This window comes from Gymnoscopelus braueri, assembly GCF_963280865.1.
Source record: "Gymnoscopelus braueri genome assembly, chromosome: 5".
In the NCBI taxonomy this organism is placed as follows: domain Eukaryota; kingdom Metazoa; phylum Chordata; class Actinopteri; order Myctophiformes; family Myctophidae; genus Gymnoscopelus; species Gymnoscopelus braueri.
Window position 1 is genome coordinate 10204493 of NC_137606.1, and position 17527 is coordinate 10222019.

At 39.8% G+C, this 17527-nt stretch overlaps 1 protein-coding gene across 1 annotated transcript; it reads left to right on the forward strand.

Annotated features, from left to right (window-relative positions):
• Positions 1–211: 211 nt before the first annotated feature.
• Positions 212–16238, forward strand: ilvbl (ilvB (bacterial acetolactate synthase)-like). Its single transcript, XM_080428172.1, has 14 exons — positions 212–645; positions 3345–3546; positions 5202–5329; positions 6968–7218; positions 8636–8735; positions 9888–9985; positions 10303–10439; positions 10596–10730; positions 11009–11123; positions 11500–11669; positions 12075–12145; positions 12265–12336; positions 13377–13482; positions 14237–16238. Exons 1-14 carry the CDS (start codon positions 541–543, stop codon positions 14413–14415), a joined length of 1869 nt encoding a protein of 622 aa, XP_080284298.1. The 5' UTR covers positions 212–540; the 3' UTR covers positions 14416–16238.
• The last annotated feature ends 1289 nt before the right edge of the window (positions 16239–17527 follow it).

Here is a 17527-nt window from a genome sequence, read left to right on the forward strand (position 1 = left end):
ACATACAAGATTTGTGTTGTTAAAACGTATATTTTATTGTATTAGCAGTCGCTTTGCGACGCATCGTGAGCTTGTAGATTGACTTATTTTCAAATAGCCGTCGTCTAGTCGCTTCTTCTGGGCTTGTTTTCAGAGACCTGGTCGCTTATTTCTCTCGCAGAATCTGGCAACGCTGGTCGCTACGGTATTTGCGGAACGTACAGAGAGGAGGTGCATCATTTATATCTATCGGTCATTTCAAGTTGAAGTGTTTTAGATTCTTCCTATTGAACCCTATGGTATTACATACATGGTTGAGCTGACATGAACTTCAACTTGAGCAAGTAAACGGTGACATAAAACAAGGAGCTATAATAGAAGTTGTATGAACAGCTTCAGGGTCTTATTACACAGGCTAAACAATAGCCTAGCCTGTTACCAGTGAGCCACTGTGAAGCAGGTTGAATAGGAGAAGATATTACATTAGATATTTAATAATAATAGAAACACCTGCTTCCGTGTATTTGTCACACTGTGGTGGTGTGACAGATACACAGAGAGATGGATGCGTTGGGAGGCGTTGTAGGGAGCGTTCTGGGCGGCTTGGCGTTGGGACTCGTATTTGCAGCCTATAAACTTGGCTTGTTGTACCAGTTATTTCACAAGGTAAGTGCATATTTCATGATTTATTCATTTATTTAATTTTGTATTATATATTTTTTATTTCATCCGTTTTAATACTCTGTTCTCCAACGTCTCTCTTGCAGGCGCATGACTGTCATATCAATATCATGACAAGTCATGGAACCACTTGTTCCTGGTTTTTGAATGGTCTCCATTTTACAACCCGTACATCTACATAAAGGTTCACATTTCATATGTAAAAGTGCTGACCTCATGGATATGGATGTAACAAGTTAAAGCGCCCGGTTCTAACTACCCATATCTTCCGTATTGTTAAATAAAAAGCTTTTTAATCCGATCGGCGGCCATTTTCTCATAGTTATAATGTATCAGAGTGCAATACACCTCCCAACCGATAAGGGCGCGTAGTTGAACACATATGGAGACAATTCTGAAAGAATGGCCACTGATCGGATTAAAATGTTTTTATTGAACAATACGGTAGATACGGGTACTTAGACCAGAGCGTTTTAACTTGTTACATCCGTGACCATGAAGTAAGCACTTTAAATTTGAAATCTGAACGTTTATGTAGATGTACGGGTTGTAAATGGAGACCATTCAAAAACCAGGAACAAGTGGTTCCATGACGCTTGTGACAGACGAGCGTCATGTGAACCATGGCTAATATAGCAATAAGCAGGAAACTCAGTATATTTTAGCATCTGTTGTTGTATGCACACAGTGGTGTAAAGTAACTAGTCTAAGTACATTTACTCAAGTACTGTACAAGTACACATTTGAGGTATGGTTTACTTTACTGTGTTATTTCCAATTTTCTGTACTTTTGCTTCTTCTCCATTACATCTCAGGCAAATATTGTACTTTTACTCCACTGCAATTTTTTTGAAAACTTAGTTACTAGTTACTTTGCAGATATACATTATTATTTTATAAAACATACATTAACCACTTTAGCCCTATTTTTCTACATAGGCTATTTTGAAAATAAACTCACAACGCGTCATATTGTGAGCTTGTAGATCTGCTATTTTCAAACATTTTAGTACTTTTACCTTTGGTTCTTAAAGTATATTTTGATGCCAATACTTTTGCACTTTTACTCAAGCAACATTTTGAACAGGCCTTTTACTATAAGTATTTCTACACAGTGGTACTTCTACTTACTTAAGTAAAATATCTGAGTACTTCTTCCACCACTGTGTTGTATGCATTCTCTTCAAACTTGAGAAAGCAGGGGTGTTTTTCAGCAAATAGATCATGCATTCTTTCTCATGGTCACTGGTCAGATAATAAAAACCTGGATTGTGTATTAAAGGTGAGAGGTGAGCTGCTAGGTGTGTGAGCTCTCCATTCATGTAATATGAGCAGAGGTAAACTTTGAACAGCCCTGGCCCCTGTGGCTATCTGGTACAAAGGCTATCACACTCTGGATCTGCCTAACGTTAGTGACACTAACTATTTCACAATAGTATTGTCCAAGCTTTGTGCACAGTAAAGTGTGCACAAAGCTTGGACAATACTATTGTGAAATATGCAGTGATGATGACATAGGATAACACAGGGAGTTGACACGTGAATTCTGCAGTGGTGGAAAAAGTACTCAAATGTTTTACGATATGGTATTGATACTTTAAGTATAAGTATCATTACCACAATATAAAAATACTTTTTTAGTCCTTTAAATAGCCTAGGTACAAAATAGGGCTAAAGTGGTTAATGTATATTTTATATTATAATATAATTTATATCTGCATAGTAACTAAAGTTTTCAAATAATTGTAGTGTAGTAAAAGTACAATATTTGCCTCTGAGATGTAGTGGAGTAGAAGTAAAAGTACTGAAAATTGGAAATACTCCAGTAAAGTAAAAAAAATACCTCAAAATTGTACTTAAGTACAGTACTTGAGTACATGTACTTAGTTACTTTCCACCACTGGAATTCGGTTTCATGTAATATTTATAGCTTGCATGAGGGTGTAATGTTAGTTCAGAATAAGGAGAATGTGGTTCAACTGGTTTTCATGTGTTCACATGATATTGATTGATTGATTGAATATTTCATTAGACAGAAAAGCAAACAGCACAAGTACATTCAAACACTTAGACTAAAAGAATCACGCAAAAAAAGTCCAGTGGACTTAGCCTACTTTGCATAAAGGGCTTATGCGTTTTAAGTCAAAACGTCTATCCGACAAACCTGTCTTGAAACAACAACCACAAATGAGACACAAAAGTAATGTGTATACCGTGGTCTCTTTGGCACAGTATCTTAAAGGAGTAGTTCACCCAGAAAAATGAAAATGTTCCATCAATGACACACCCCATGAAGCATTGAATTCATGGAGATTTTTTAGTTTGTCGCATTCCTAAGCCAATAATTTGATGACCGGCGGAAAGATGCTAATGTATCCGGTAGGAGAGACCGCCAGTTATCAAATTATTTACGCGACAAAAACTAACTAAAACTAAAACATCTCCATAAATTCAATGCTTCATGGGGTGTGTCATTGATCGAATATAAGTCATTTTTGGGGTGAACTACTCCTTTAATGTTGCTCCTTCAGTTATTATCATATGTATATTATGACTGAATGGTCTCTTCTCTCTCTTACTGTTCTTCAGACTGAGGCACAGTATCTTCATGTTGCTCCATCAGTTATTATCATAATGCATATATGACTGAATAGTCTCTTCTCTCTCTCTTGCTGTACTTTCAGACTGAAACTGAAAGCCCACGCCATGGTGGGGAGAGTGTGGCACAGGTGCTCCGTGCCCATGGGATCAAATTTGTGTTCACCTTGGTGGGGGGACACATTTCACCCATCCTGGTGGCTTGTGAGAAGCTGGGCATACGCATCGTAGACACCAGACATGAAGCCACTGCTGTCTTCGCTGCGGATGCTGTGGCACGGCTGTCAGGTATGTACCTACCGATGGAATCAGTTGTAGAAAGTAACTAAGTACATTTACTTAAGTTCTGTACTTTGAGGTATTTGCACTTTACTTGAGTATTACCAATTTCCAATACTTTTTCTTCTACTCCACTGCATCTCAGAGGCAAATATTGTACTCCACTACAATTATTTGAAAACTTTAGTTACTTTGCAGCTATAAATTATTACATTATAAAACATACATTTACCACTTTAACCCTATTTTATACCTAAGCTATTTGAAAATAGCAGATCTACAAGCTCACATTGTGACGCGTTGTGAGCTTGTAGATCTGCTATTTTCAATCATTCTAGTACTTTTACTTTTGGTACTTATAGTATATTTTGATGCCAATGCTTTTGTATTTTTACTCAAGTAACATTTTGAACACAGGCCTTTTATGGTATTGCTACTTTTACTTAAGTAAAATATCTGAGTACTTCTTCCACCACTGGATGGAAGTAGCACACACCCCTTTGTTGGAACCCATTCCCAGAGTGGGAATTTACATTAAGACACATTTCTGTTGCATTTCTGCATTATTCTTGGCAACAAAGGTACCTATGCCAGGATTTAAGCGGGGACAGCCATGTGGTCCTCAAACCATTCAGCTATGGGAGCACCCACCTATAGTGGTAATTTAATGCTAGACACCTGTTAAGAGCTCTTAAATTTGATCTGAGGCTGTAAATTAAGTTAATCCTTTCTGACAGCCGCTTTGCCCCCGGGCCGTGGTTCTGCTTTGGCTATTCAAGAGCATAGTGGGAATTATTATTACATAATAATGATGATAATAAATAATAATTATGTATTTTTATTATTAGTATTATCTTATTTTATTTTATTACCGTATTATAAACTAATAATTGCATTCACAATAGTAAGTCAATTATGAGTTTTTAAGAAAAAAAAAATCAGGGCAAAAAGCTGTATGCATACGTCTCAGTGTAGCCTGATGGCGTGTTGCGGGTCCGAGTCCCGATCCCGACGGCCTTTGCTGCATGTCACTCCCCATCTCTCTCTCCCCATTTCCTGTCAGCCTACAGTCCTATCAATAAAGGCATAACCCCCCCCCCCCCCCCAAAAAAACGTGTATGCATAAAGTAGTGATTGATATAATGTTAATAGGACTATAGATATTGCAAAATGGGTTTCAATAATTGGCACATTAACTCTTTCACTGCCAGACTTATTTCAGACTGTGTCTCTGCACTGCCAGGAAAAAGGTGCATTTTTCCTCTGTTTGTTTTTTAACATTGAAGTGAATGGAGCAGCATTTTTTTGGATAGCGTTATCTCCTAGTTCATTTGAGATAAACCAAAAAAAATCAGAAAAATTCAAAAAAAAAATTTTTTTTTTTAAATTTTCAAAACAATTTTGTTTTCGTCTTTCCGTCATTGGCCATGATAGCCATAGAGCCATCGGACGGGAATTCCCGTTTTTGGCAGTTAAAGAGTTAATGGTCTTTGTCAGTATGCAGTATGCACAGTACCAGGACACGGCCTCTTTTTTATTTTTATTTTATTCTCATAATATGAATTTTCAATTCAATACAGCAAGGCTAGAACCGTAAGTTTCAGATTAGCATTTTGGTGGGTTGATCAGTTTGGGGCAGGTGATGATACTAGTGTGTTTCCTAGGTAGTGTTGGTGTAGCGGTAGTGACTGCTGGCCCAGGTCTCACCAACACGGTGACGGCGGTGAAGAACGCTCAGATGGCCGAGTCTCCACTGCTGCTGATGGGAGGAGCTGCTAGTACACTGCTTCAGGTTTGCATCAACCAGAGACACAAGTCCAAACATAAATCCAATTAAATTTGACTTGTTAACCAATTAACCCATTCAATCCGGGAACGCATCTGTCATTTTAGATTTCTTTGGCTACTCAAAAATTGTAGATAGATATACAAATCAAATCAAATCAAACTTTATTTATAAAGCACATTTAAAACAACAGAAGCTGACCAAAGTGCTGTACAAGGTTGAGACAAACAAAGCATCAACTGATGCGTTGATGCTTTTTGGCGCACAGACAAATACAGTGCATTATTAAGACACAGTAGCGAATCAAGGGCAATTAAAAGCCAAAGAGAATAGGTGGGTTTTAAGGAGGGATCTGAAAACCCCAATGGACTGGGCAGATCGGATGGGGAGAGGGAGGTCGTTCCAAAAGCGTCGGGGCGGCAGCAGCAAAAGCGCGGCCACCCCTGGTCCTTTTATTGGTTGTTGGGACGACCAGTAGCGACTGATCAGCAGACCTCAGGGCCCTGGCTGGAGTGTATGGATCTATGAGCTCAGCGAGGTATAGTGGAGCTAGCCCGTTTTGAGATTTAAAAGCAAATAAAAGGACCTTAAAATTGACAGGGAGCCAGTGAAGTGAGGCCAGGACAAGACTGATGTGCTCACGTCTTTTTGTGCCAGTAAGAAGGCGGGCCGCAGCATTTTGGACCAGCTGTAGGCGCCTGAGAGATGACTGCTCTAAGCCGGTGTAGAGGGAATTGCAGTAATCAAGTCGTGAGGAGATGAAGGCATGTATAGCTATTTCTAATTGTGGTCAGGGGAACCTTGGCGAGAAGTCTGAGTTGAAAGAAGCTAGCTTTTACAACAGAACTGATGTGTTTGTCAAATTTGAAGGTGCTATCCAGGATTACACCAAGATATTTGGCAGAGGAGCAAATGTTGGATATATGAGGGTGTCCGGGATGTTGGGGGGTTTGACGGTGTTGTGGCCAAATAATATGATCTCAGTTTTATTTTGGTTGAGTGTCAGGAAGTTGTTGTCCATCCAGGTTTTTACATCGAGTTGTGGTTGAAAAGAATTGTTTGAGTCTAGTTTGATGGGTAAATAAATCTGGACGTCATCGGCATAGCAATGGTAGGAGATATTATGTTTGTATTTCAAAAATATATGTATTTGGCTGCGGATCTCAAAATATGTTGTTCTCCCCCCGAAGCACTGATTGGAGTTAAAGATGTTCGCAATACAAATTTGCACAATTTCCCCCCCAAAATAGCAGATCTACAAGCTCATAGCGTGGCACTCAGTGCTTGTATATCTGCTATTTTTGAATAGCCAACGAAATCTAAGATGACACAAATGGTAAAATGGTGCGCTATATAGCGCTTTTATCCAAAGCACTTTACATAGATTGTGCATTACATTCACCCATTCACACACACACATTCATACAACGACGGCGGAGGAAACCTAGCCTGGTAAACCCCTCCCTCTGGAAATCTCATTTCCATTTGGGGGGAGGGTCCCCATTTCAAATATGATTATTTGAGGGGGTCACTGTCTGAAAAGGTCGAGAACCAATGGTCTATAGGGCCAATTTAAATAAACATACCCCCCCCCTGCCAGAATGCCTAATATCCCTTTGACTTTGTGATTGGTGCACACTACAGGGCAGAGGAGCGCTGCAAGACATCGACCAGATGTCGCTCTTCAAGCCGCTGTGTAAGTTCTGTGCCTCCATCAGGACGGTGAGGGAGATCATCCCTACGGTCAGGAAGGCCCTGGCCATCGCCCAGTCCGGGACCCCTGGCCCCGTGTTCATCGAGTTCCCCATCGACACCCTCTACCCGTTCCACCTGGTGTCCAAGGAGTTCATGGTGAAGAACCCTCCCAAAGGCCTGATGGGAAAGATCATCACTTGGTATGTTGACGGTCATGGGGCCATAAACAGTGGTGTGAAGTAACTAAGTACATTTACTCAAGTTCTGTACTTAAAGGTAGGGCAAGTGATATTTTTTGGTTAAAACAAAAAGTATTTTGTTAAAAGGTTAAAGCACTATATTCTGATAGTACTCATTGCTATAGAGTGTTTGTTCAGTAACAGGAGTCTCCCCGTCTCTCCAGCTCTTTAATAAACAGAAAATACATTTTCCGGTAGGTGTCAAAATCTCAGCCAATCAGGAGAAAGTACCCATTTTTAAGCTTCATTTTTATAGTGTTCCAGCTCCAATTTTGCATGCTCATTTCTTAGTGTCATCACTTCCAATTTCACTTGTTTAATCTGTATCCTGATTGAGTTCTCTATCCTGATTGGATAAAATTGGAAATGAAACTGAAACGAAAATGCAATTTCTGTTTAATAAAGAGCTGGAGAGACATGGAGACTCCTTTTACTGAACAAACACTCTATAGCAATGAGTACTATCAGAATATAGAGCTATTTAACACTTATTTTAACCAAAGGAAATCACTTACCCTACCTTTTAAGTACAATTGTGAGATATCTTTTACTTTACTGGAGTATTTCCAAATTTCTGTACTTTTACTTCTACTTTTACTTCTACCCTCAAATGTTGTATTTTTACCCCATTACAATTATTTGAAAACTTTAGTTACTTTATAGATTAATTTAGATTATTATTACAAAACATGCATTAACATACATTACATTTAACATACATTTCTTTTGAAAATAGCCAATCTACAAGCTCACAATGCGTCGCGATGCAACGCATTGTGAGCTAGATCAGCTATTTTCAAAAGATCTTTTATACATTTGAAAACTTGGAAATGGGACATTCTGCATAATGAGTACTTTCTACTTTTGGTACTTTAAGTACATTTTGATACCAATACTTTTACGAGTAACAGCGTATTTCTACATTGCATTATTGATACTTTTACTTTGAGTACTTTTTCCACCACTGGCCACTAGAAGCGATTTAATTGCTTATCTAAAGCTGTGCTTTATGAGAAAAACCTGGCTGAAAACAATTAATGATATGAAGTGTGTCTAGCATTATTATTAGTGGGTCTATTCGTAGCAGTATTAGTAGCTTCAGTATTGAGAAATGAAGTCTAACATCATTGCCGCTAGAGAACGCTGAGTTCACAGAGTTATTTATTCCATAGAAAACACCATAGGGTCTCAATAGCATCGTGGCATAGAAGAACTGTGTTCCAAAAATACAAAAACAAATCCTTCCGTGACCCCGGGGATAACGGAGTGGCGTTAAGACTTCAATACATCTATAGTGGTACAGTGGGCTGTTTGGCTGCTATAATATGTAAATGTTGAATTTTTGACGTTACAAAAGATGACATGCTGATCTCTTAAGGTACCTCCAGAACCACCTCTTGAATCTGTTCTGTGGTGCCTGGGAGACGAGGGATGCGTCTCCTCTGCCTGTTGATGTTCCACAAGCCACAGATGATCAGGTGAGGCTGCTATGATACATAAAGGTAAACATGTCATGTGTTCTTTCCACATTAACCCATTCAATCCGGGGACGCATCTCTGCCATTTTAGATTTCTTTGGGCTATTCAAAAATAGCAGATATACAAGATCATGGCGCGGCACCGAGTGCCGCGCTATGAGCTTGTAGATCTGCTATTTTTTTTATTTTTATCGTGAACATTTTTGCAAATCTTTAAATACATATTTTTTTAAAGCGCACATTTGTAAAATATTTTTTTCCAGGGACCCCCAGAAGGAAAGATTTGAGTTACAAATGTTCGCTTTAAAAAATATATATTCAGAGATTTTCACGATTTTTCTAAAAAAGCAGATCTACAAGCTCATAGCGCTATGAGCTTGTAGATCTGCTATTATTTTGAATAGCCAAAGGAATCTAAAATGACAGAGACGCTTCTCCAGACTAGTTATTTTGTCTTTTTCAACCAATCAAGACATGGATGTGAAGTTTGGTTGCGTGGGACTGCTTGATTATGTCTGTCTGTTTGATTGATATATAATAAAACAGATTTACTGATAACATGCTGTAAGTCCCTAGCCTTGCGTGGCCAGACAATATCACACGACACACTGCGTGGATATTAGTCTGGTCCCTATCAACGATAGATTTTTTTCCAAGGGGCGGTTACAAAAAGATCCAAACGGACTCTATTGGTTAGACCTAAACCAATCAGAGCAGTGCTTCCTTGTTCACGAACCAATCAGAGCAGTGCTTCCTTGTACGTCATTGCTCCAAATAAGGTGATAAGCCCGCCCACATTTGGATACTGGGCCCTGGTTGGTTCCGCACCACTGCGGAGGGAGAGAAATGAAATCTCTATGGAGGGGGGCCAGACCTAATCTGCCGACGGCTAAAGTGTGATGCGATTTTGCAAAGGCAGATTCGTCTGGAACCAGGCTAGTAAGTCCCCACTGATGACTGCAGTTAAGCAAAATGACAACTGAAAGTGTATCTCACAGGACAGCCATGGCATTTGATTGCTAATTGTCTGTGTTCACAATAGAGTGAAATAATGTGTTGCTGCCTCGTTATGCCTGATTAGATATTCAATTAAGCCAAGTGGTATGCTTTACTCAAACTATAATTACTCTCCCTTGTGTTATACATAATCAGGTACAAAAGTGCATAGAGCTTGTAAGCCGAGCCAAGAAACCCGTGATTCTGATTGGTAGCCAAGCAACACTGCCCCCAACACCTGCAGATGATATCAGGTACAGCATATTCCCTTTTCTTGTACCTGTACTTAAACATACATGTAAACTTATCCTGTTGTGATAAAACATGTTTTTTATGCCTGACTCTCATGTCCCTAACTGATAATCCTCTGTTATATTTGTATATTAAAGAACACAGTAACATTTGTTACCGGTGGTACCAGCACATTACATAGAGCTAACAAAGACCAGAAACATACAATACAGTGAACAAATGTACACACCCCAACACCACACCACATTGACAAAGCTTTCATGCCCATAAGGATTCTGCTTATAACATATCTGTTCCAATGTATTTGTCTATAACACAGGAAGGCCTTGGAGTCATTGGGTATCCCGTGCTTCTTGGGGGGCATGTCCCGTGGCATGCTGGGAAAGGACAGTCCCATCCACATCAGACAGAACAGACGGGACGCCCTGAAAGATGCTGACCTGGTCCTGTTGGCAGGTCGCACATTCCGCTTGTATAGTCATTTCTTGAAACATACAGTATTTATTTTATAGTATTTATTACAGTAGATATAATCTGTATTAATCATTTCAAGCAGCCAGTATTGCATATTGTTGTGGTATATTATGATAATGTTGTGTGTATTATTTTTAGGCACTGTGTGTGACTTCAGGCTGAGTTATGGTAGAGTTCTGAACAGACGCAGCAAAATCATCACTGTCAACAGAGACAAGACACAGCTGCTGAAAAACTCTGACATGTTCTGGAAACCTACAGTGGCAATTCAAGGTACTTACAAATAGTTAGTGATTCATAGCAAGCATAAGCAAATCTGTAATTTAACTAGTGTTGAACTGATGACAAACCCCCTCTGTTATGCGTGTGATTGTCTGGGTTTGGGTTGGTGTGGATGTGTGCTTGTTTGTGTGACCGTCTCTGCATTGTTGTGTGTATGGATGTACAGTACTGTATGTATATCCATCTATGCATGGAACAAACTTTACAAATGTGGTGGTAGCCATTTCCACTGTTCAACTATTCTGTCATACAGTATTTATGTGTTCTAGGTGATGCTGGTTCGTTCCTGCTTCGGCTATCCAAAGGCCTGAAGGGTCACAGATGTCCAGAGGAATGGCCACAGAGTCTCAAGGCAGGAGATGTCAGTAAAGAGACAACAAATAGGTAAATGGGGATCAACTGTCGAATGTTAAATGATTGATTTAACATTCGACAGTTGCACACAGATTCACATACCGAAATATTCTTTCAATATCTGAATCTGTGAACTAGGGCTGTCACGATTACACATTTAAGTTGACGATTAATTATCACTCAAATGATTGCGATTAAAAAACGAAAAGAATAATAATAAATGAAAACGAATGTCATGAAACCTTTAAAATAGAAAAATCCAAGCGTTGTGAAATGTTCATTTTCACTTAAACTCTGCAACTCATACTTTACAGAGATAAACATAAACAAAACCATGACAATTTGCAAAAACATCCTCTCATCCATTTCTTACACATAAATAAGTTCATGTCATTTGTGCATCCAGGGCAAAAGCTGAAGAGAAGACGGAGCACCACCTGAACCCGTTGCGTGTTCTTCACCGTGTGGACGAGCTAATGGCAGAAGACAGTATCATTGTGGCAGACGGAGGGGACTTTGTGGGAAGTGCAGCTTACATTATGAGACCCAGAGGACCTCTGCGCTGGCTTGATCCAGGTTAGGGGCCTATTGACTTTTTCATAAAGACAATGGACAGTGCTAATTTGACAGAAGTCCGTTTGTGAATAGAAGTCAACTGAGATCAAAATCTCTGCATAACCAGGCCCACGAGTTCCAAAAAATGTAAACCCTATCAGATCGGATAAGATTTTGAAATCCTATAGTTTGTGATCCAGGATCAGACAATCCAGACATATTTTGTCCCGAAGTTCAGGATAGGATCAATCTGATCCAGATTCATACTTTTCAAGATTTAGCAGATCCTGATTTGCAGTGGTTCAATCCTATCTATCTCCACCTAGTGGATATGAAAAACAACATAAGCAGGCTGACAGTTCAGCAATTCAGAGACTTTTTGCTCTAAAGTTTAAACCTTTTTTAAATTACTTCACATCTCTGCAGGTGCCTTTGGAACTCTTGGTGTTGGAGGAGGGTTTGCCCTCGGTGCAAAGCTGTGCCGACCAGAATCTGAGGTACAGTATGGTCGGTACACAGACCTAAGCAAAGTCCTGTATGTGTGCATCACTTCTTACCGTTCATTATCAGACACATATACACTGTTTTTCATTATCTGCATGTTTGTCACTTTCAGGTATGGATAGTTTACGGTGATGGCTCCTTGGGATACAGTGTAGCAGAGTTCGACACATTCACTAGACACAAGGTAAAACCACCAAATATGAATTTGGAGTATTGAACTGATTCTTATCCAGAGAAACTTAAATGATATATAATATATAATTCATCATATTATGATGATATATTTGCTTCTCTCTGTGTATGTTATTTTCCCTGTAGTTTTCATTGTTTTTTAAATTTGTTTATATTTTTAATTGTGAGGGACTTAGTATTCGATTCTATTCACTCTCTTAGCATTGTGAATCAGGTCTCAAAAACAGACTTTGAGCACATCGCATATTATTCTGCCACTGTTATAATAAAACAAGTCATGGTTTATTTTGTTCCCCGCCTGTTCAGCCTACCGGTGGTACTGGCACTCACATTACACAGATATTGTTAACCTGTCTATTTTTGAACTAGAGAACTTTTATCAAGGGTACTATAACGTTGGCCTCATAGCATAATTGCTTAAGTAATATTTTGAAGGTTATCAGGAAAGAAGAAATGTAAAATTGACTTAGGCAATTAAAAACACACTCATTTTGCCTAAGTCATGTTTCTGCCTTTATTTATATCTGCCAAACTCTACTCCCCTAACACTGCTGATTCATCCTGCCTTATTGCTTATGTTCTCAGCCAATCCGAATGCTTGTTACGTTCAAAAAGTTTGCCTCATAGCATAATTGCCTAAGTTTAGGCAATATGCAATAGGCACAATGAAGCAGCAGTGTTAGGAGAGTAGAGTTAGGCACAAATGTAGATTTGGCCAAAATATTACTTAGGCAATTATGCTATGAGGCTAACGATAAGATCAAAACTGTCATTTCACTTTAAGTACCAGGACTCACACGTATACTATATTGGTAGACTCTGATTTTAAGATCTGTTCTGCCATACAGTGAGAGTGTCATTGTACTGAATTTAACTTTAGGTTTGTTGGTCACAGAGCACAGATGCAACATCTGTCCCTTATATCATGGCCAGTTAGCTATACAATACTTTTTTTTTTTTTTTTTTTACCAAATCACTGAATTCAATCTCTTATTCTCCTATCTTCTTTTCCCTTTGGCATTTCTCTCCCAGACTCCTGTCATTGCTGTTGTGGGCAATGACGCCTGCTGGAGTCAGATATCCAGAGAACAAGTGCCCATCCTTGGTAGCAATGTGGCATGTGGCCTTGCATTTACAGGTACATATTTGTGTTGGTATGACCTGGTTGGTCTGTGAAAGTTATTTACCCTTTAAGACTGAGAAGGGAATTTGCATTGTTGTCTCCGCCAGGCCGAAAGGCATGGCCGAGACTATGTTTTGCACCCTGTCCGTCCGTCCGTGTGTGTCCGTCGCCCCCTCCGTCTGTGATCAGCTAATCTCCGGCACCATTGGCTTGATCGCAGCGAAACTGTGCACATACACTCCCTGGATGCCAGAGCAGAACCTCTGCCCATTTTTCACATGGGCCTGTTATAGCGCCACCAGGAGGCTGCTTTTTGCAAAACTATTCTTTTGACAGTACTCCTACAGATTTTATCCAAACATCATGCAAATCGGTACACAGTTTCTCTATTGTCATTAAACGAAACTGGTCTTTCAGATTTTTCATATTCCATCCTGATTGGCTAAGATTGACGTCTAAAGTTTGCAGGAGTGGCCCGTTTTGAATAAAATGCCGCAAATCATGAACGCGGTGAAACCCTTTCTAGTTATAATATTTTTTTAATTGTAAACCCTGTCTGTTAACCTAATTTCTCATACAAGACCACAATGATTTGAATTTGCACTGTTTGTCATACAGAGCAGCCTATGTGTCATTCCACATTCTGCACAGTGAAATTGGAAACCTGGATGAGTTTGACAAATCAATCTATTATTGTCCTTTGACTAGAGTCATGTAGAAGCAGACACTACCGGACCCAATGACAAAAACAATCTCTTTCCCTTTGCAGATTATCACGTAGTTGCTGATGGTTACGGTGGCAAAGGTTACCTAATAGGGCGTGAGGACGAGGACAGACTTGATGACATCATCCAGAACGCTCAGAAGGAGACGCGGGAGGGCATGTCCACGCTGCTCAACGTCCTGATAGGGAAGACCAACTTCAGAGAGGGTTCCATCTCTGTATAGAGTAGTAGTGATGCGTGATTTGGGAACCAACCGGAGCTTTGGGCAAACCACGGCCCCGGAGCTCTCGGTTGGGTAAAGCGAGCTTGCTTTAACATTGAGAGAGAGCGCGCACCACCACCGTTAAAAAAAAAGAAAGAGCAAGTTGAGTTGATATTTAAGATATGTTTGGAGTGGAGTGAGGAGATAATTACAGCTGCAGGAGCATATCTCACGTGACTGAGAACGGTACATACTGCAAACTGTACTGGAAAATAGGGCATATAGATTGATATTTAGCAATATGTGTAGAGTGGAATGAAGAGATTTTAGGCTGCAGAACAGCTCTGTTAACCCCTGCATCCTACTGTACAAATGCACAAGTTGTAGCACACTATGCTCTAATTATAAAATATTGCATCATTTTCTATTACTATACCACCTCCGGGGGTGTGGTCTGCCCAAAGCTCCGGTTGGTTCCCAAATCATACAGTAGTGACTGCTCTCAGATTGTCCGGGGGGGGGGGGGGGTGCATTGCTTCTCCTTCTCTTGTAAGTTTTCTCTGACTTCCTTCATACACCGGTGTAGCCAGTGAACAGTGAAGACAATGAACGGTTACAAGGTAAAGGAGCATTCTAGGCTGCAGTTCAGCCCTTATACTTGTCCTTGCTGATCTTGTGTGCTATTTCACTTTGGTTTACTGTGATATTTTACTTTGGTTGAGCGTGCATACCTCCCACATGACTTCTTGAACAGTCAAGTCACATTTTATTTGTACAGCCCACTCTCAAAGGGCGGTATGTATAGGCCCACATAACAAAGGAAACAAAATGACTCAATCATCGATAATGGTTGCCCCAGATATCCATAACATTGTCACTTAGTTGTTTTCACCTTTTTTTTAAACATCTATTGAAAAGTTATCCTGCTAACACATACTATATACCGTCAGTAGAGATGTGACTCTGATACCATGTATCATGTGTTCTCCATGGAAATGCATTTAAATTATTTTGACAGAAATAACTGGTAATATCTGGCCACTTAAAGGGCAAGACCACTTTAGTAGAGGTTTGGGTTGTGTAGTTACCTTGCCATGAGGTAACTCCAAAGGTGGACAAGAAATCAAAACTTTTTGCTCCATTAATTAGAAATTGATAATTCAAAATATACTTCTCATTGACTTAACTTACATTGTACGCTGAAACGGCTCTCAAAGTCACTCTTTTAGCACGTAAACAAATGCAAACAAAGTTGATTCAGACAGTATAGAACATCACAAAACCCAGTATTGTTTTTATTTTTTATAAAAATGTTAACCACCTGTTGATTTGACTATTTGAAGATCTGGATCCACGGATCCAGTCCGGGTTTTCTTCCTAATGAAAGTGGCAAATTAGGAAGTTAACATCTTTATAAAAAATTGTACGCTGTTTCAGCATGCAATGTAAGTCAATGAGGAGCATATTTTGAATTATCAATTTCTAATCACTGGAGAAATTATTTTTGATTTCTTCACCTTTGGAGTTACATCATGGCGAGGTAACTACACAACCCCAAACCTCTACCAAAGTGGTCTTGCCCTTTAAGCTGGGTTCACACTACAGGATAATCATGGCGATTTGGGGTTGGCAAACCCCCCCCCCCCCCCCCCCCCCGTTCCTGGTTTGAGGATGATTGGTACTGATGATCTGCCCAGATTATCCTGTAGCGTGCGGGGTTCAGTGATCTAATCTTAAACCTCCCAATCTGCTCTCAGACAATCAGGGCTGCCCCGATAATTACCAAACATGTTTGATATTTATCTGGATGATTACGTCTGAGTGGGACGGGGGGGGGACGGGGACGGGGGACGGGGGACGGGGAGTGGCACATGACCCAAACAAGTCTTCAAGAAGACAGATGTGAAGTGAATTTGAAGACTTCACAAGGCAACAGGTCTCTATATAACGTGTATTCCCTGACATATCCAGGCATGCAAAACCTGTCTCTTTTCGGGGGAGAAATCTCCATTTTGCATCCAAAATTAAGATTATTAATTGTCTGCGCGTGATTCGTGCAGATATAAGGAGACATTTTTTGGGGGGGGTGTAGGGGTCTGACCAGAGTCTGCATATAGGGCTGTCACGATTACAAATCTAAGTTGACGATTAGTTGTCACACAAATAATTGCGATTTACGATTTAATTGTGTTTTTAGCATTGAACATTGGAACATATAATTATGAAGAATTTCTGTTTGCCTTTTAGGCTTCGTAATCACAAGTTGCACAGGGAAGATTACTGACATAATTAATCATTTTAAACTAATTTGTGACGCGTTGTAAGCTTGTAGATCAGCTATTTTCAAAATTTTTAATGCTATATTTGAAAATATATGAACATTTTCAACATGGAAACGATTATGACGATTATGCAAAAATAATTGCGATTTTCTCAAATAATTATGATTAGACAATTATGTAATAATTGTGGCAGGCCTACCTGCATAGGCTTCCTAACTTCGAGGAACCAGAACCGATTCCATCACACTTGCATTAACGATTCTCCCAAAACAATCCCAGATTTCCGCTGCTCTTTAAAAGTCTGCATTCTTCATTCTTTGTGTCTTATTCGGCTGTGTGCAAGTTAGTGCAAGTGACTGAGGATGTGTCATCACCTGTAGTGAACGAAGCAGAGAGTGGAGCACTGTGAACGCACGCAGAGAGCGAGTGATGAACAGAGAAAGTCAATCCAAAGTGTTGTTGCACCTCAGTAAAGACAAGTCAAGTGCATGGAATGCAACACTATAACGCATTGGTTCTCAAAGTGGGGTCCTTGAGGGAGTTTCAGGGGGTCCCCAGCTAAATGATGGATAGTTAGGAACCAAGTGGACCCTTATGGGCCTGTAACTCAGAGAGTGTACAAACTTTGTACACTCTCAGAGTTAAATGAACATTGATTTTACAATGTAAATTGGGGTCCCAGAGATAGAAATGCCATTAAATGGGGGTCCGTAGCCTCTAATGCATGTCAAACTGGGGGTCCTTGAAATTAAAATGGTTGAGAATCTCTGCTAGAGCCGTAAAAGTCTTCTCTTATGGAGGTCCCTGGCATATAGTTTCAAATGGGGGTCAGCGGGCTAATAAGTGTCAAT